At 47.3% G+C, this 19,294-nt stretch overlaps 1 protein-coding gene across 1 annotated transcript in view; it reads left to right on the top strand.

Annotated features, from left to right (window-relative positions):
• Nucleotides 1-17,616, top strand: part of LOC144488706 (endothelin-converting enzyme 1-like) — a 53,017-nt gene extending 35,401 nt beyond the window's left edge. The window contains exons 7-9 of the mRNA XM_078206798.1: nucleotides 10,681-10,871; nucleotides 14,197-14,292; nucleotides 17,100-17,616. Coding sequence (XP_078062924.1) covers nucleotides 10,681-10,871; nucleotides 14,197-14,292; nucleotides 17,100-17,276 — 464 coding nt within the window. The 3' untranslated portion in view covers nucleotides 17,277-17,616. The remainder of the gene's footprint in view (nucleotides 1-10,680; nucleotides 10,872-14,196; nucleotides 14,293-17,099) is intronic.
• Nucleotides 17,617-19,294: the final 1,678 nt, after the last annotated feature.

The following is a 19,294-nucleotide window of genomic DNA, read 5'->3' as shown; positions in this document are numbered from 1 at the left end:
GCGAGTCTTTACAGGTAATCAACTCTTAAAGGTACAGACAATGTGAGTGGAGAGAGGGTTAAGCACAGGTTAAAGAGATGTGTATTGTCTCCAGCCAGGACAGTTAGTGAGATTTTGCAAGCCCAGGCAAGTCGTGGGGGGTTACAGATAGTGTGACATGAACCCAAGATCCCGGTTGAGGCCGTCCTCATGTGTGTGGAATTTGGCTATCAGTCTCTGCTCAGCGACTCTGCGCCGTCGTGTGTCATCTTGGCGATCTGACAGAGAGAGAATTTGTATTTATATAATACCTTTCACCACCTCACAATGTGCCAGAGTACTTGACAGACAAGGAAATACTTCTGAAGTCTAGTCACTGTTATAACGTAGGAAATTGGTGAACAATATAATCATGACCAGGTAATATGTTCTCATAATGTCAGTGAGAGAGAAATATTGGGCAGGACGCCGGGATCAATCCCTTGCTTTTTGAAATAATAAGAACATAAGAAATAGGAGCAGGAGTAGGCCATCTAGCCCCTCGAGCCTGCCCCGCCATTCAATAAGATCATGGCTGATCTGACGTGGATCAGTACCACTTACCCGCCTGATCCCCATAACCCTTAATTCCCTTACCGATCAGGAATCCATCCATCCGCGCTTTAAACATATTCAGCGAGGTAGCCTCCACCACCTCAGTGGGCAGAGAATTCCAGAGATTCACCACCCTCTGGGAGAAGAAGTTCCTCCTCAACTCTGTCTTAAACCGACCCCCCTTTATTTTGAGGCTGTGTCCTCTAGTTTTAACTTCCTTACTAAGTGGAAAGAATCTCTCCGCCTCCACCCTATCCAGCCCCCGCATTATCTTATAAGTCTCCATAAGATCCCCCCTCATCCTTCTAAACTCCAACGAGTACAAACCCAATCTCCTCAGCCTCTCCTCATAATCCAAACCCCTCATCTCCGGTATCAACCTGGTGAACCTTCTCTGCACTCCCTCCAATGCCAATATATCCTTCCTCATATAAGGGGACCAATACTGCACACAGTATTCCAGCTGCGGCCTCACCAATGCCCTGAACAGGTGCATCAAGACATCCCTGCTTTTATATTCTATCCCCTTCGCAATATAGGCCAACATCCCATTTGCCTTCTTGATCACCTGTTGTACCTGCAGACTGGGCTTTTGCGTCTCATGCACAAGGACCCCCAGGTCCCTTTGCACGGTAGCATGTTTTAATTTGTTTCCATTGAGATAGTAATCCCATTTGTTATTATTTCCTCCAAAGTGTATAACCTCGCATTTATCAACGTTATACTCCATTTGCCATATCCTCGCCCACTCACTCAGCCTGTCCAAATCTCTCTGCAGATCTTCTCCGTCCTCCACACGATTCACTTTTCCACTTATCTTTGTGTCGTCTGCAAACTTCGTTACCCTACACTCCGTCCCCTCCTCCAGATCATCTATATAAATGGTAAATAGTTGCGGCCCGAGTACCGATCCCTGCGGCACGCCACTAGTTACCTTCCTCCAACCGGAAAAACACCCATTTATTCCGACTCTTTGCTTCCTGTCGGATAGCCAGTCCCCAATCCACTTTAACACACTACCCCCAACTCCGTGTGCCCTAATCTTCTTCAGTAGCCTTTTATGGGGCACCTTATCAAACGCCTTTTGGAAATCCAAAAACACCGCATCCACCGGTTCTCCTCCATCAACCGCCCTAGTCACATCTTCATAAAAATCCAACATGTTCGTCAAGCACGACTTTCCCCTCATGAATCCATGCTGCGTCTGATTGATCGAACCATTTCTATCCAGATGCCCTGCTATCTCCTCTTTAATAATGGATTCCAGCATTTTCCCTACTACAGACGCTAAGCTGACCGGCCTATAGTTACCCGCCTTTTGTCTCCTTCCTTTTTTAAACAGCGGCGTAACATTAGCCGTTTTCCAATCAACCGGCACTACCCCAGAATGCAACGAGTTTTGATAAATAATCACTAACGCATCCACTATTACCTCTGACATTTCTTTCAATACCCTGGGATGCATTCCATCCGGACCCGGGGACTTATCCACCTTCAGTCCCATTAGTCTACCCAGCACTGCCTCTCTGGTAACATTAATTGTATTAAGTATTTCTCCTGCTGCCAACCCTCTATCGTTAATATTTGGCAAACTATTTGTGTCCTCCACCGTGAAGACCGACACAAAAAACTTATTTAAAGACTCAGCCATATCCTCATTTCCCACTATTAACTCCCCCCTCTCGTCCTCCAAGGGTCCAACATTCACTCTAGCCACTCTATTCCTTTTTATATATTTATAAAAACTTTTACTATCATTTTTTATATTAATTGCTAGCCTAGCTTCATAGTCTATCCTTCCTTTCTTTATCGCTTTCTTAGTCTCTCTTTGTTGTTTCTTAAATTTTTCCCAATCACTTGTTTCTCCACTATTTTTGGCCACTCTGTACGCAGCTGTTTTTATTTTAATACTCTCCTTTATTTCCTTCGTTATCCACGGCTGGTTCTCCCTTTTCTTACAATCCTTGTTTTTTGCTGGAATATATTTTTGCTGAGAACTGAAAAGGATCTCCTTAAAAATCCTCCACTGTTCCTCAGCTATCCTACCTGCCAGCCTGCTCTCCCAGTCTACCTTAGCCAATTCATCCCTCATCCTATCATATTTCCCTCTGTTCAAACAGAGGACACTGGTTTGGGACCAAACTTTCTCCTCTTCCATCTGAATCAGAAATTCGACCATATTGTGGTCACTAGACCCAAGAGGGTCCTTCACAATAAGATCCTTAATTCTACCTACCTCGTTACACAATACCAGATCTAAAATAGCTCGTTCCCTCGTCGGTTCCGTAACATGCTGTTCAAGGAAACTATCCCGACAGCATTCTAAGAACTCTTCCTCCATTCCACCCTTACCGACTTGAGTCTGCCAGTCAATGTGCACGTTGAAGTCCCCCATGATTATTGCCGTTCCGTTTTTACACGCATCCCTTATCTGCTTGTTTATAGCCCTCCCTACCTCAACATTATTATTTGGGGGCCTATATACCACACCTATTAGTGTCTTTCTCCCTCTACTATTCCTCATCTCTACCCATAATGATTCCACGTTTTGTTCCTCAGAGCCTATGTCATCCCTCAGTACTACCCTGATATTATCTCTTATTAATAGCGCGACCCCACCACCTTTTCCTTCCTGTCTATTCTTCCTAAACACCTGATACCCCTGGATATTCATCTCCCAGTCCTGGTCACCTTTCAGCCACGTTTCTGTAATGGCCACTAGATCGTACCCACTCGTGCTGATTTGCACCATCAACTCATTTACCTTGTTCCGAATGCTTCGTGCATTCAGGCAAAGTGTCCTTATTCCAGCTTTTATCTGGACCCGCTTTGATGAGTCGCGAACACCCTCTCCCTCTACTCCCTTATCTAAATTACCGCCTTCATTCACTTGCACCCTCTCCTCTACCATTAATTTTGTAATTCCCCTTACCCCTGCATCCTCCACCCCATCAATTAGTTCCTTGATCCTAGTCAACTCTTCTAGCTCCCCTCCCCCCAACCTATCTAGTTTAAATTCTCCCCAGTAACCTTAGCCAACCTACCGGCCAGGATATTGGTCCCCGTGTGATTCAAGTTCCACCCGTTTTTTGTATACAGATCACCCCTGCCCCTAAAGAGGTCCCAATGGTCCAGGAACCTGAATCCCTGCCCCCTGCACCAGTCCCTCAGCCACACATTCATCTTCCACCTCACTCCATTCCTGCCCTCACCTTCCCGTGGCACAGGCAGTAATCCTGAGATTACTACCTTTGCTTTCCTCTTTCTCAGCTGTCTCCCTAATTCCCTGTACTCCCTTTTCATGACCCCTTCTCCCTTCCTACCCACATCAGCGGTACCAATATGTACCGCTACCTCAGGCTCCTCTCCCTCCCACCTCAGGATTTCCGGGACGCGACTAGCGACATCCTGGATCCCGGCCCCAGGGAGGCAGACCACCATGCGAGAATCCCGCCTACCTCCGTAGAAACGCCTGTCTGTCCCCTTCACCATCGAGTCCCCGATTAATACCGCCTTCCTCCTCTTTTCCTTAGCCCTCTGAGTTACAGGGCTGGACTCCACTGCGGAGACACGGCCACTGCTGCTTCCCCCAGGCGGGCTGTCCCCCCCAGCAGTACTCAAGCAGGAGTACTTGTTGTGCAGGGGCAAATCCACTGGGGTGCTCTCAACCACCCTAGCCTTACCCTTCCTGGCCATCACCCACTTGGCCTCCTCCCGTTGCCCTGGTGTGACCACCTGATGATAGCTCTTGTCTATCACCTCCTCATTCTCCCTCATCAGCCTAAGATCCTCGAGCTGCAGTTCCAGCTCCCTAACACGGTCCCTCAGGAACCGCAGCTCGACACACCCCTCACAGATGTGGGTGTCCGGGAGGCCAGATGCCTCCAGGACCTCCCACATCCTACACTGGGAACAACACACTGGTTTCACACTCATACTGGACACTTTATGTCAAGTAAGACAGTGAAAAGTTAATAAGAGTGTAAGGAAACAAAAAAATAAATAATTAATTAAAGTCAGAAAACCCACTCTCTTACCCTCAGCCTGCTCCTGGGAACAAATCCCTGATATTAACAACTGATATTAAACCCAAACAACTGAGATTAAACCCAAACAACTGATATTAAACCCAGAACAACTGAGATTAAACCCAGAACAACTGATATTAAACCCAAACAACTGAGATTAAACCCAAAACAACTGAGATTAAACCTAAACAACTGATATTAAACCTAAACAACTGATATTAAACCCAAACAACTGATATTAAACCCAAACAACTGATATTAAACCCAAACAACTGATATTAAACCCAAACAACTGAGATTAAATCCAAACAACTGAGATTAAACCCAAACAACAGAGATTAAATCCACAACAACTGAGATTAAACCCAAATAACTGAGATTAAACCCAAACAACTGATACTGAATCCAAACAACTGAGATTAAACCCAAACAACTGAGATTAAACCCAGAACAACTGAGATTAAACCCAGAACAACTGAGATTAAACCCAGAACAACTGATATTAAACCCAAACAACTGAGATTAAACCCAAAACAACTGAGATTAAACCTAAACAACTGATATTAAACCCAAACAACTGAGATCAAACCCACAACAACTGGGATTCAATCCAAACAACTGAGATTAAACCCAAACAACTGAGATTAAATCCAAACAACTGAGATTAAACCCAAACAAACTGAGATTAAATCCAAACAACTGATATTAAACCCAAACAACTGAGATTCAATCCAAACAACTGAGATTAAACCCAAACAACTGAGATTAAATCCAAACAACTGAGATTAAACCCAAACAAACTGAGATTAAATCCAAACAACTGATATTAAACCCAAACAACTGAGATTCAATCCAAACAACTGAGATTAAACCCAAACAACTGAGATTAAACCCAAACAACTGAGATTCAATCCAAACAACTGAGATTAAACCCAAACAACTGAGATTCAATCCAAACAACTGAGATTAAACCCAAACAACTGAGATTAAACCCAAACAACTGAGATTAAATCCAAACAAACTGAGATTAAACCCAAACAACTGAGATTAAACCCAAACAACTGAGATTAAACCCAAACAACTGAGATTCAATCCAAACAACTGAGATTAAACCCAAACAACTGAGATTAAACCCAAACAACTGAGATTAAACCCAAACAACTGAGATTAAACCCAAACAACTGAGATTCAATCCAAACAACTGAGATTAAACCCAAACAACTGAGATTAAACCCAAACAACTGAGATTAAACCCAAACAACTGAGATTAAACCCAAACAACTGAGATTAAACCCAAACAACTGAGATTAAACCCAAACAACTGACATTAAACCCAAACAACTGAGATTCAATCCAAACAACTGACATTAAACCCAAACAACTGACATTAAACCCAAACAACTGATACTAAATCCAAACAACTGAGATTAAACCCAAACAACTGACATTAAATCCAAACAACTGATATTAAACCCAAACAACTGACATTAAACCCAAACAACTGAGATTAAACCCAAACAAATAATGCCATGGGATCTTTCATGTCCATCTGGGAGTGTTGATGGGGAGTTGATTTCACGTCTGTTCCAAAAGTGTAGCGCTCTGTCAGTACTGGAGTGTCAGCCTGAGGTATTCCCCCACCCAGAGTACATTCTGTGCCCTTGCCACCCTCAGTGTGTCTTCCAATTAGTCTTCAACATGGATGAGTATAGATTCATCAGCTGAGAGGGAGTGGGGCATTGGGTAATGAGCAACAGGAGGTTTCCTTGCCCAGATGTGACTTGGTGCCACGAGACTTCATGGGGCCGAGAGTCAATGTTGAGGACTCCCAGTTCTCTCCGCCCTTCCCCCCCCCCCCCCCCCCCCCCAAGACTGCATGCCACTGTGACAGTGGCTAGGACATACCCAGGGGTGGTGAGGTTGGTATCTGGGACATGGCCTTCACGACCTCACCTTCAGAGGGTTGTCTTGTTGAACTGAGCCACACAAACTTCTCCACATTCCGGTCTACTGCTCGATTGGTGCCTTGTCTTTGTTTTCATCTCCGCTCTTTGCTGGGCTTCTTGCTGCCAGCTTTGTTTTTAAAGGCCAGCTCCCAGCTCAGATTCTCCATAAAACCCGACTGCTCTCCCAATCCCCAGGAACTGAATCCATCAACCGAAAATTGGGAGGGTCCCCGATCCGGGTTGATGGGGTGGAGTAAATGGTTTGGCAGATTTAGCAATGGATAAATAGTTGCCGGAATATCAAATTATCTTTCATTGTCTTTAGAGCCCTGATTCCGACATCCTCTCCGGATCCTGACCGTACATGAGACCCGCCGCTCAACTTTCCACCTTTAAAGCAAACCTAAACCTATAAACAGACCCTTCCCATGGGAAGGAAGCCAAAAGATACCCCAAAACATGGCAGACGGTCGAAACAAAACAGAAACTTATATCACTCTGGACTAAGCAATATTTGGACACGCTTCCTTTGGTTAATATCTCACTGGGATGATTAGAAATTTTAGTGCCCAAGGAAAGTAATGGAGGAAGGGACTTGGAAATTGTGTTAGGGCAATGGGATTGGTTCACCTTTATTTAATTGATAGCTTCTTCTGTCTGCACATGCAGAATTTTTGAAACATCATAGAAATCCTACAGGCAGAAAGAGGCCATTTGGCCCATCGAGTCTGCACCGACCACAATCCCACCCAGGCCCAAACCCCATATCCCTACATATTTACCCGCTAATCCCTCTAACCTACCCATCTCAGGACTCTAAGAGGCAATTTTTAGCATGGCCTAACCCACACATCTTTGGACTGTGGGAGGAAACCGGAGCACCCGGAGGAAACCCACGCAGACACGAGGAGAATGTGCAAACTCCACACAGACAGTGACCCAAGCCGGGAATCGAACCCAGGTCCCTGGAGCTGTGAAGCAGCAGTGCTAACCACTGTGCTACCGTGCCGTCAGTTAAGTTTACACTGCTAGTTCCCAAACTACTTTCCTTATTTCTGATCCACACGTTCTATATCCTTTCAATTCTGATTAGCTCAAAGTTAAAACAGCAACCAATCAAAACAGATCAATGGGCGGGATTTTATGGCTTCGCTCAGATGAGATCGTAAGATCCCGCCCGAGGTCAAAGGAGATTTCCATTCTGGGAACCTCGGAATTGGGGCAGTGGTAGAGTTTTGGCCAGTGTGTCAAGAAAGTTGTGACAAAAAGGACATGGTTCCAAAAGTGTGCAGTTCACTCAAAACCTAGTATATGATTCAAATAGTGGTATAATTCAGAGATGATCATGTATTCTCAGACATTATGTGGAGATGCCGGCGTTGGACTGGGGTAAACACAGTAAGAAGTTTAACAACACCAGGTTAAAGTCCAACAGGTTTATTTGGTAGCAAAAGTGTGGCTTTTGCTACCAAATAAACCTGTTGGACTTTAACCTGGTGTTAAACTTCTTACTGTGTTCTCAGACATTGTCAGGTCAGGGAAATCCTCCTCTTAGACTGGATCCCATTGTTCAGGTATTTAGGTTTGATGGTTCATTTCCACCCAGTTGAGTTTCTGGCTGTTGTGCTAATGAAATAGGAAATATGCTTTATTCTCATTTGTCTGAGGTCATTGCCTTTGGGTCTTTGCAGAAATGTGATCTCCATTTCAATGCTGTTGGAATGTATGGTTATGCAAATTAGGCAGCCACCTTGACTGAGAGCTCATGTCACTTTTCTCTGAACAGTCCTTTTGTTTTAAAAGTTCAATTCATGTTTTTTTTAAATCTTTATTTGGCACAAAACACATCTTCATGACATCATCGCATGAGATTATTATCTCCGCGCTGGAAAACAAGATATCCTTTATTTCTCCCTGAATTCCCCACTTCTGCCTGGGGCAGTTGGATTTTTTGGTCATCCCGGGAGTGTAGATTTTGACAGTGGGCAACAACTTGTACTCACACCGACAACAGGGAGAGTACAGGATGTCCTCCGCCCCAAAAGAGATCAGAACGAGATCAGGAAGATGGGTAAAGGCCCCTCGGAGGCTAACCCTGTGAAGTCCGAGACTTTGGGAAGTGAGATATAGGTGGATGTAAATATGATGAAAAACATAGATCTCACCGACCTCATTGAAACATATAGGATTGTTAAGGGGCTTGACAGGGTAAATGCTGAGAGATGTTTCCCCTCATGGGAGAGTCTAAGACCAGAGGACAGAGTCTCAGAATAAAAGGGCATCAATTTAAGACTGTGAGATGAGGAGGGATTTCTTCCCTCAGAGGGTTGTGAGTCTTTGGAACTCCTTGCCACAGAGAGCAGTAGGGGCAAAGTCCTTGTGTATATTTACATTCACTACAGTGCAGAAGGAGGCCATTTGGCCCATCGAGTCTGCACCAACAACAATCCTACCCAGGCCCTGTAACCCCACGTATTTACCCTACTAATCCTCCTGACACTAGGATCAATTTAGCATTGCTAACCTGCACATCTTTGAACTGTGGGAGGAAACCCACGCAAACACAGGAAGAATGTGCAAACTCCACACAGTGACCCGAGGCCGGAATCGAACCCGGGCCCCTGGCTCTGTGCGGCAGCAGTGTTTGCCACTCTGCTGAGATTTTTGATCAGTAAGGGAATCAAGAGTTATAGGGAAAGGGCAGGAAAGTGGACGTGAGGAATGTTGGATCAGCCATGATCCTATTGACTGGTGGAGTAGTCTCGAGGGGCCGAATGGCCTACTCCTGTTCCTATTTCTTCCGTTCTTATGGTTATGGTCGTATGGTTTATGGGATCTTGCTGTGCAATTCCTACATTGCAACAGCATCTGCATTTCACTGGGTAGAATTCACTTTGAGACAACCTGCGCATGTGAAAGGCGCTATATAAATGCAAGACTTGTTTTCTTCTCTCTCACTCTGCTTCACTCTCGCTTTCCTTTGATCCCAGGAGAATCCAATGCCGATTAATTGATGCGGTCATTAGCATTGTTTTGACACACAGGCCACTGTGTGACTCGAATTAAAGGCCATCAGTAAACACTCTAAACCCCAAATGCTGATCCCTTTGTATGGAGGTCATTTCTGCCCAATGTGCTAGACTTAGTAAGGAGCTAAGATACAAGAGCGGGTCCTGAGACGCTGGGGAAGATTCATTGCCCTCTCAGCTTAGATACTTCCGGAAGCTAGTGGAAGCCCATCTGGAAATCATACATGCTTTTAAATTTCAGGACCCTTGGACCAGGAAAATCACCCCTCCCCCTCCCCCACCCACCCTCCCACCTACCCATCCTGCTGATGTACAGTAACGGGGCATGGGACATCTTTGCTGCTCTGCTATAGCCTATGGCACTGCATTGGCCAATTCCACTCCAATCTCTCAGCCTATCATCTATCCCCATTGTTTTTGGATCCTTCCTCCAGTCGGTGCTTTGCCCTCTATAGCGTTCCAGCTGACCCCTCGGTATTACAAACATTGGACAAAAATAAAATCAAACGGGTCTTCATTAGGGAAGACAAATCGTGCATATTTTCTTCAAGCATCGCACAGCACAGAGTGGGGCCACTCAGCCCATCTTGCTGTCTCCTAGGCAGAGTTGTGCGATAAGTCCCATTTCCCCCACTGGTTTCCGGCTGTACCGCGTTCTTTTTTAACCATCAAGTAACTATCCAATTCCCTTTTGAAAGCAGCTCCTGAATCTTCCAGCGAACTTTCAGGCAGCGCATTCCAGATCATAATGTCCTGTGTTTCAAAATTAAATTTTCCACTGCCCGCCTCTGTCTCTTGTTCCAGTTTTCTAAAATCATTCTCCTCCGGTTCCTGAGTCTCTTACCTGTTCCGACAGGTTAAATGAGGAGAAGCGATCAGAATCTGTAATCAGTGCTGACACTGGTGCCTCTCATTGCTAATTGCAGCCGCTCCCAAGCACTGCTTGGCACTGAGCTAACTCTTCCTGTATTTATTTACATTATACATTTCCACTCCATCTAACAAAGGAGCAGCGCTCCGAAAGCTAATGGTATTTGCTACCAAATAAACCTGTTGGACTTTAACCTGGTGTTGTTAAAACTCTTACTTTATTTACATTGACAGGGAGGGAGTATGACAAAGACGGTAATCTCCGATCCTGGTGGAAGAACTCCTCGGTTGAGGCCTTCAAGCGTCAGACCGAGTGCATGATCGATCAGTACAACAGCTTTAGCATCAACAACGAACAGGTGAATGGCAAACAAACGCTGGGTGAAAATATCGCTGACAACGGAGGTCTGAAAGCAGCTTACCACGTAAGTACCTGTCTGCGCATTCGTGTGCCTGGCACAGTGGTTGGCACTGCCGCCTCACAGCGCCAGGGACCCAGGTACAATTCCGCCCTCGGGTGACTGTGTGGAGTCTGCACATTCACATACCTGGCCAACACCAATGGTATCTAGTACAGATTTTAGATTATACATCCCTGGGGCTGGACTTCCCCTGAGTGTTTCTGAACCCTGTCTGTATGGGAAACAGTCAGTCAATGTGTCTTTCCCTGGAATGGCTAATCAATGGCCAAAGAACCAACTCGCCATCCAATTAAGGACAGTGGGTGGTCTCTTGAAGCTGGAGGGCCAATCATAGAATCCCTGCAGTGCAAAAGAGGCCATTTGGCCCATCGGGTCTGCACCCACCCTCTGAAACAGAGTATTTTACCCAAGTAATCTACTTTTCCCTATCATCATAACCCCACACTTTCACCATGGCTAATCTCTCCGATCGATATATCTTGGGACACCAAGGGGCAATTTAGCACGGCCAATCCATCTAACCTGCACATCCTTGGAGTGTGGGGGGAAACTGGAGCACCCGAAGGTAACCCACACAGACACAGGGAGAACGTGCAGACTCCACACAGACAGTGACCCAAGATTCCACAGTGTCACCCAAGGCCAGGATTAAATCTGGGTGCGAACCACTGTGCCACCCAATCAGAAGCCTCCTTGGAGATGAGCAACAAGCTGCAGTGGAAGGTAACAAGAGAGAGGGCATTTAAAATCAGAACCCTAGAATCCCTACAGTGCAGAAGGAGGCCATTCAGCCCATCGAGTCTGCACCGACCACAATCCCACCCAGGCCCTATTCCCATAACCCCATGCATTTACCCTAGCTAGTCCCCTGACACTGAGGGGCAATTTAGCATGACCAATCCATCTAACCCGCACATCTTTGGACTGTGGGAGGAAACCGGAGCACCCGGAGGAAACCCACGCAGACACGGGGAGAACGTGCAGACTCCACACAGACAGTGACCCAAGCCGGGAATCGAACCCGGGTCCCTGGCGCTGTGAGGTCATGATGTGGAGATGCCGGCGTTGGACTGGGGTAAACACAGTAAGAAGTTTAACAACACCAGGTTAAAGTCCAACAGGTTTATTTGGTAGCAAAAGCCACACAAGCTTTCGAGGCTCTGAGCCCCTTCTTCAGGTGAGTGGGAATTCTGTTCACAAACAGAACTTATAAGACACAGACTCAATTTACATGAATAATGGTTGGAATGCGAATACTTACAACTAATCCAGTCTTTAAGAAACAAAACAATGGGAGTGGAGAGAGCATCAAGACAGGCTAAAAAGATGTGTATTGTCTCCAGACAAGACAGCCAGTGAAACTCTGCAGGTCCACGCAACTGTGGGAGTTACAAATAGTGTGACATAAATTCTGATTCTAGGATCGCATGATAAAGACTCAGGAGGAAAAAAGCAGAAATATTTATGTGAAATAGTGTGACATAAACCCAATATCCCGGTTGAGGCCGTCCTTGTGTGTGCGGAACCTGGCTATCAGTTTCTGCTCCGCGACTCTGCGCTGTCGTGTGTCGCGAAGGCCGCCTTGGAGAACGCTTACCCGAATATCAGAGGCCGAATGCCCGTGACCGCTGAAGTGCTCCCCAACAGGAAGAGAACAGTCTTGCCTGGTGATTGTCGAGCGGTGTTCATTCATCCGTTGTCGCAGCGTCTGCATAGTTTCCCCAATGTACCATGCCTCGGGACATCCTTTCTTGCAGCGTATCAGGTAGACAACGTTGGCCGAGTTGCAAGAGTATGTACCGTGTACCTGGTGGATGGTGTTCTCACGTGAGATGATGGCATCTGTGTCGATGATCCGGCACGTCTTGCAGAGGTTGCTGTGGCAGGGTTGTGTGGTGTCTTGGTCACTGTTCTCCTGAAGGCTGGGTAGTTTGCTGCGGACAATGGTCTGTTTGAGGTTGTGCGGTTGTTTGAAGGCAAGAAGTGGGGGTGTGGGGATGGCCTTGGCGAGATGTTCGTCTTCATCAATGACATGTTGAAGGCTCCGGAGGAGATGCCGTAGCTTCTCCGCTCCGGGGAAGTACTGGACAACGAAGGGTACTCTGTCCACTGTGTCCCGTGTTTGTCTTCTGAGGAGGTCGGTGCGGTTTTTCGCTGTGGCGCGTTGGAACTGTTGATCAATGAGTCTAGCGCCATATCCTGTTCTTATGAGGGCATCTTTCAGCGTCTGGAGGTGTCTGTTGCGATCCTCCTCATCCGAGCAGATCCTGTGTATACGGAGGGCTTGTCCGTAGGGGATGGCTTCTTTAACGTGTTTAGGGTGGAAGCTGGAGAAGTGGAGCATCGTGAGGTTATCCGTGGGCTTGCGGTACAGTGAGGTGCTGAGGTGACCGTCCTTAATGGAGATGCGCGTGTCCAAGAATGCAACCGATTCCGGAGAGTAGTCTATGGTGAGGTAGCAGTGCTAACCACTGTGCCGCCCTTCGACTTCCTGAACTGTCCTCCACTGCCTGTAGGAACCGAGCAGTCAGTCATTTTGAGTTGACCTCTTGTGGCCCTTAGCGAGCTGGGTCCGCTCAGTGCCACCTCCCGGTGGGACATCTCGCGCCTGCCGCACTTCCCATCCGGTGTCCCGGAAAATGGTCCAGGGCTGGATGGAGCTCGAGTCGGAAACCAGCGCAGCGGGAGCCAGACATCCAGGCTTTTGCTTGACTTGTTATCACAAATGGAAGTTGCCCGTTAGACATTTACAAATTCAGGGTTAGGGTCTCACTCAGCCTTCCAGGCTCTCATTCATCGATCTACATTCAGTAAGTGAGTGGATGAATTCCAGAGTTCCTGTGTAAATAAAGAAGGTTAAAGCAGACACCAGGAGGGAGGAAATCAGCAAGTCACTCGCGCCTGATATTATTGGAGAATTTTGTCCCAGCTCTTCCCATCCTCCAACCCCGATTCGGCCCCCCATCCAACACACCCCCCCATGCAACCCCCACCATCTTAACCCCCCCCCCCCACCCCCGTCTACCCTCTACCCCCCCCTCTACCCCCCTCCCCCCCCCCCCCGTCAACCTCCCCCATCTACCACTCCCATCTACCCCCCCCCCATGCGACACCCCCCCGCCCCCCCCCCCCCCCCCCATGGATTAATAGGATTCCGTCGCATGATCCTGAGGGCCTGTGTATGTTTGTTGTTGATTACTGATTCCCAGTAAATCGTTAACAGTGGCCTTTGACTGCAGTCTGGAGTGTTAATGCCAAGTGGATTGCTTCACTGAATCTATAGTTAAATGTCAATGCTCCAGTTAAGTTTAAAAACTCTGCTTTTCAGGCCTATGAGAGCTGGGTTAAAAAGAATGGTGAAGAGATGCTTCTCCCCACTCTGGACCTCACCAATCGACAACTCTTCTTCCTCGGATTTGCTCAGGTGAGGTACATCACATTGAACTGCGACCCTCGGCCTGGACTTCTCTCCGGGGTTTGGGACTGACTGACGTTCCCACTTGATGTTGTGCAGTGTTTGTGTGATCACACGTTTGGTGTGGCGTTAAGGATTCGGGAAAAGAAACTGCTTGTTTTTTTTTGCTGTCTGTATTTTCACTGACCATGTGAACAGTTTTTCCACTGGGAGGACAGGGTCCACTGCAGGCAGGGGGCCCGGCAGATTTAGCTGCGTGGCTCTGGTGTTAAGCACAGGCAATTCTTCCCCCCCCCCCTCCCCACCCCCACAAGGTCATTCCCCCCCCCAGCCCCCCTCCAGGCCTCATTAACCAGCCCTACTGCCGCACTGAGACTCCCAACCCTGACCTGCCTGGGCTCCTTGGCATGGGGGGGTGCTGCCTTCAGCAATGGCCTCTGATTCCAGCTGGCGCTGTGGGGGCGACAGAGTCGGTCACCTGATTGGCCAGCAGCTCTGGAAGGTAGGACCTCTTCCCCCAGATAGAGGTGGCAGTAATCTGGGCTGCTCCACCATCAGATTGCTGTGGGCCGCACTCTCCACTGACATTTTAGTCTGAGGTTCAGGAAAGCCTAACGATGACTATTTTCATTAAAACTCATCTGTCATCCCTACCTGGTCTGGCCCACATGTGACTCCAGACCCACAGCGGCACGGTAGCACAGTGGTTAGCACTGCTGCTTCACAGCTCCAGGGACCTGGGTTCCCGGCTTGGGTCACTGTCTGTGTGGAGTTTGCACATTCTCCTCGTGTCTGCGTGGGTTTCCTCCGGGTGCTCCGGTTTCCTCCCACAGTCCAAAGATGTGTGGGTTAAGTTGATTGACCATGCTAAAATTGCCCCTTAGTGTCCTGAGATGCGTGCGTTAGAGGGATTAGTGGGTAAAATATGTAGGGATATGGGAGGAGGGTCTGGGTGGGATTGTGGTCGGTGCAGACTCGATGGGCCGAATGGCCTCTTTCTGTACCGTAGGGTTTCTATGATTTCACAGCACACACCCACATCCCTTGAATGAATAAAAGAAACTATCCAAATGCTGCCATTTGCACCACACAAGTGCCAGACAACGCGTCTCCAACAAGAGAGAATCTGCCAAACATCCCTTCACATTCAAGAGCATTACCATCGCTGAAACCCCCATTATCAACATTCTGGGGGTTACCATTGATCAGAAACTTAACTGGACTAGCCACATAAATAATCTGCAAGGCACAAGTCAGGAATGCGATGGGATACTCTCCACTTGCCTGGATGGGTGCAGCTCCAGCAACACTAAAGAAGTTTGACACCATCCAGGACAAAGCTTGATTGCTCCCCCTTCCACAAACATGCACTCCCTCCACCCCTGACACTGTGGCAGCAATGTGTACCATCTACAAGATGCACAGCAGAAACTTACCGAGGCTCTTTAATCTTTTAAACCCATGACTGTTACCATCTAGAAAGACAAGGGCAGCAGACACAGTGAAACACAACCATCTGGAAATTCCCCTCCAAGCCACACAACATCCTGACTTGGAAATATATCACTGTCCCTTCACAGTCACCAGGTCAAAGTCCTAGGACCCCTTCCCTAACAGCGCTGTGGGTGTACCTAAACCACAAGGACTGCAGCGGTTCAAGAAGGAAGCTCGCCACCAGCTTCTCGGGCATAATTAGGGATGGACAATAAATGATGGGCCTGGCAGCAATGCCTGCATCACACACACTAATGATGAAAGTAGAGATTCAATTTCACTTCAAAAGTTAGTGTTGAACCTGAATTTATATAGCGCCTTTCACAGTGAATTTATATCGCGCCTTTCACAGTGAATTTATATAGCGCCTTTCACAGTGAATTTATATAGCGCCTTTCACAGTGAATTTATATAGCGCCTTTCACAGTGAATTTATATAGCGCCTTTCACAGTGAATTTATACAGCGCCTTTCTCTGAATTTATATAGCGCCTTTCACAGTGAATTTATATAGCGCCTTTCACAGTGAATTTATATAGCGCCTTTCACAGTGAATTTATATAGCGCCTTTCACAGTGAATTTATACAGCGCCTTTCTCTGAATTTATATAGCGCCTTTCACAGTGAATTTATACAGCGCCTTTCACAGTGAATTTATACAGCGCCTTTCACAGTGAATTTATATAGCGCCTTTCACAGTGAATTTATATCGTACCTATTCTATTGCGCAAACCAGCCTCCCATCCATTGACTCTGTCTACACTTCCCGCTGCCTCGGCAAAGCAGCCAGCATAATCAAGGATCCCACAAACCCCGGGCATTCTCTCTTCCACCACCTTCCTTCAGGAAAAAGATAAAAAAGTCTGAGGTCACGTACCAACCGACTCAAGAACAGCTTCTTCCCTGCTGCCATCAGACTTTTGAATGGACCTACCTTGCATTAAGTTGATCTTTCTCTACACCCTAGCTATGATTGTAACACTGCATTCTGCACCCTCTCGTTTCCTTCTCTATGAATGGTATGCTTTGTCTGTATAGCGCGCAAGAAACAATACTTTTCACTGTATGTTAATACACATGACAATAATAAATCAAATCAAATCACCTTTCACAGTTTATTTATATAGCACCTTTCACAGTGAATTTATATAGCGCCTTTCACAGTGAATTTATATAGCGCCTTTCACAATTTATTTATATGGTGCCTGTCACAAGTTCAGGATGTCTTCAAATGCTAAAATGCCAATGTGTTGTGTGGAAGTTTTCTAACAGAGGGAATGTGATGTTTCTGCATCCCCCCCCCACCCCCTGCCCCCCACCCAGGTCTGGTGCTCGGTCCGGACCCCCGAAAGTATCCACGAGGGACTCGTCACCGACCCCCATAGCCCCTCGATGTACAGGGTGATCGGAACCGTGGCCAACTCTGTGGAATTCGCCGAGCATTTCAATTGTCCTGCTGGGAGCACAATGAATCCTGTGAGAAAGTGCGAGGTGTGGTGATTTACAGAAAGCCAGTCAGCGACGTCCTGGGACCAGCAAAGCAGGGACTCATTTGAAGAGTGAGCTGGAGCTCTCACTCAATAGGACGTCTCTCTGCCTTGTGACAAAGGGAGATTGATGCTATTGAGAAACCTGTGGATTGCACAGCGTGAATCTTTCATTCGCTTTCCCAATCTGTGGACGCCACTGGAATCTGTGCGAAAGAGCGAGCAACCAAAAATACAGGTGACGCTTGATGTCATTGTTGTAATACAGAAGGACAACATCACCAAAAAGAAGAACGCAGAATATTTTACACTTCAATAACTGTTTTTATTTAGTAAATTGAATATTTAAAGTCTTTAAGGAATGGGTCTAGGGGATTCCTTTGGAGGGTCTGATCTCCTGCCAATGTCGGAAAGTTCCGAGGGAATTCCCAATGTAGGTTTTTAATTGTTGGCTGTAGTGTGTAGCTGTGTGAGATGTATCCGCCTCAGTCTGTGTACACTGAAATGTTATTTATCGGAGGGAGGAACCACAATGATTCCCTGCACCAGGGCCGCGTTTCGCTTCTGCCCCATTCTCAATGTTTTCCCCCCCGTTGGGTGGTTCTCCCGTACCCTTTGCCCCTTTCCGCTGGCAGAGGGATTCGGGTGAAGACAGACATTAACCTGGCTCTTCATAACCTGAATTAATGAATCTATCAGCTGGCTTCCTCCCCCCCACCCCCTTACCCTGACATACCCTCACCCTGACACACCCCCACCCTGACACACCCCCTCCCGACACATCCCCACCCTGACACACCCCCACCCTGACACACCCTCACCCACACATCAATAGCAATTCAGAACCTGAGTCTGTTCCAACTTACCATTTCACCATGGGCTGGGGGGGAAGGGGAGTGAGGAGATCCTGGAGACAGATTGTTTCTTGGTTTTATTTAATCCCTTGGTTCTGTCAAAATGTGGCTGATTCTTTTAAGAGCTGGTACCTGTTAGCGCTCATCCCCGCTCTGTGTCTAAAGCTAGCTCCCTATGGCTGGGTCTTGGTGCCGGTGTCTGCAAGCTCAGCCTCACAGAGTTGGCATCTCACTGCCGTGACGTTACTGAGCTGACTTGTGAATGTCGCAGGACACATCCTCAAAACCAGGCCGGGGCTTCCCCGGAGTATCAGGAGGAGGCTAGCCCTCCCGGGGTCGGGACAGATGGATACTGTCCACTTGCTAAAATCTACCACACAATGGCACTGATTGAGCTGTGGGCGAATGTCCTTCACTGTTGGGATGTAGGTCAGGAAGATCGCAGACAACACCAGCCCAAATCCAGGGTGAGTTTGATGATCATAGTCAAAAGCTGAGCGTGTGTCGGGGTGGGGAGCGTGGGCAGTGGGGTCACAAACAGGCCAAGTTTAGGTTATTCCTGATTACTGCTGCAAAGTGTATGTGTGTGTGTGCAGTGCATGTGCCTGCATGTGCATGCATGTACGCCTTCCTGCACATATGCACACACGTGTGTGCATATGTACATGCATGTGTGTACATGTGTGTGTGTCTGCCTGAATGTACGTGTGCATGCATGCATGTGTGTGTGTGTACATGTGCGTCTGCCTGCCTGTATGTACATGTGTGCATGCATGCATGCATGGATGCACCCATAAACCTGAAGTATCATTGTGCCCACATACAGAACACCGGGACCTGGTGAATGAACCCATGGACACTCACAGATACATTTGTGTGGAGAGTTGCTGTTGGGTCAGAAGCTACAGGCCTGCCTGTTCCTGCTGATTGAACAGTAGCAGGGTCAGGCAGGAGGAACTGAGAGGGTGGCTGAGGGTAATGGTTCAGAGCTGGAAGATTTGCTGATCAGGTGCACAAGGTTTGGGAAGCACTGCGTCACTGACCTGCTGGTATTTATCTCGCCTTCGAAACAGTGGCTGGTAAATGGTCAGCGCCGTAATGGCGTAGGTTTATTGTTTGCAGATCTGAGCTGATGACAAGAAGTAGCCACCCAGCCCCGTAACCGAAGAGATAGGGC

Source organism: Mustelus asterias, unplaced genomic scaffold (genome assembly GCF_964213995.1).
Source record: "Mustelus asterias unplaced genomic scaffold, sMusAst1.hap1.1 HAP1_SCAFFOLD_1792, whole genome shotgun sequence".
Taxonomy (NCBI): Eukaryota; Metazoa; Chordata; class Chondrichthyes; order Carcharhiniformes; family Triakidae; genus Mustelus; species Mustelus asterias.
The sequence above is the reverse complement of the archived record's forward strand: the minus strand, read 5'-3'. Positions and strand labels throughout refer to the sequence as shown.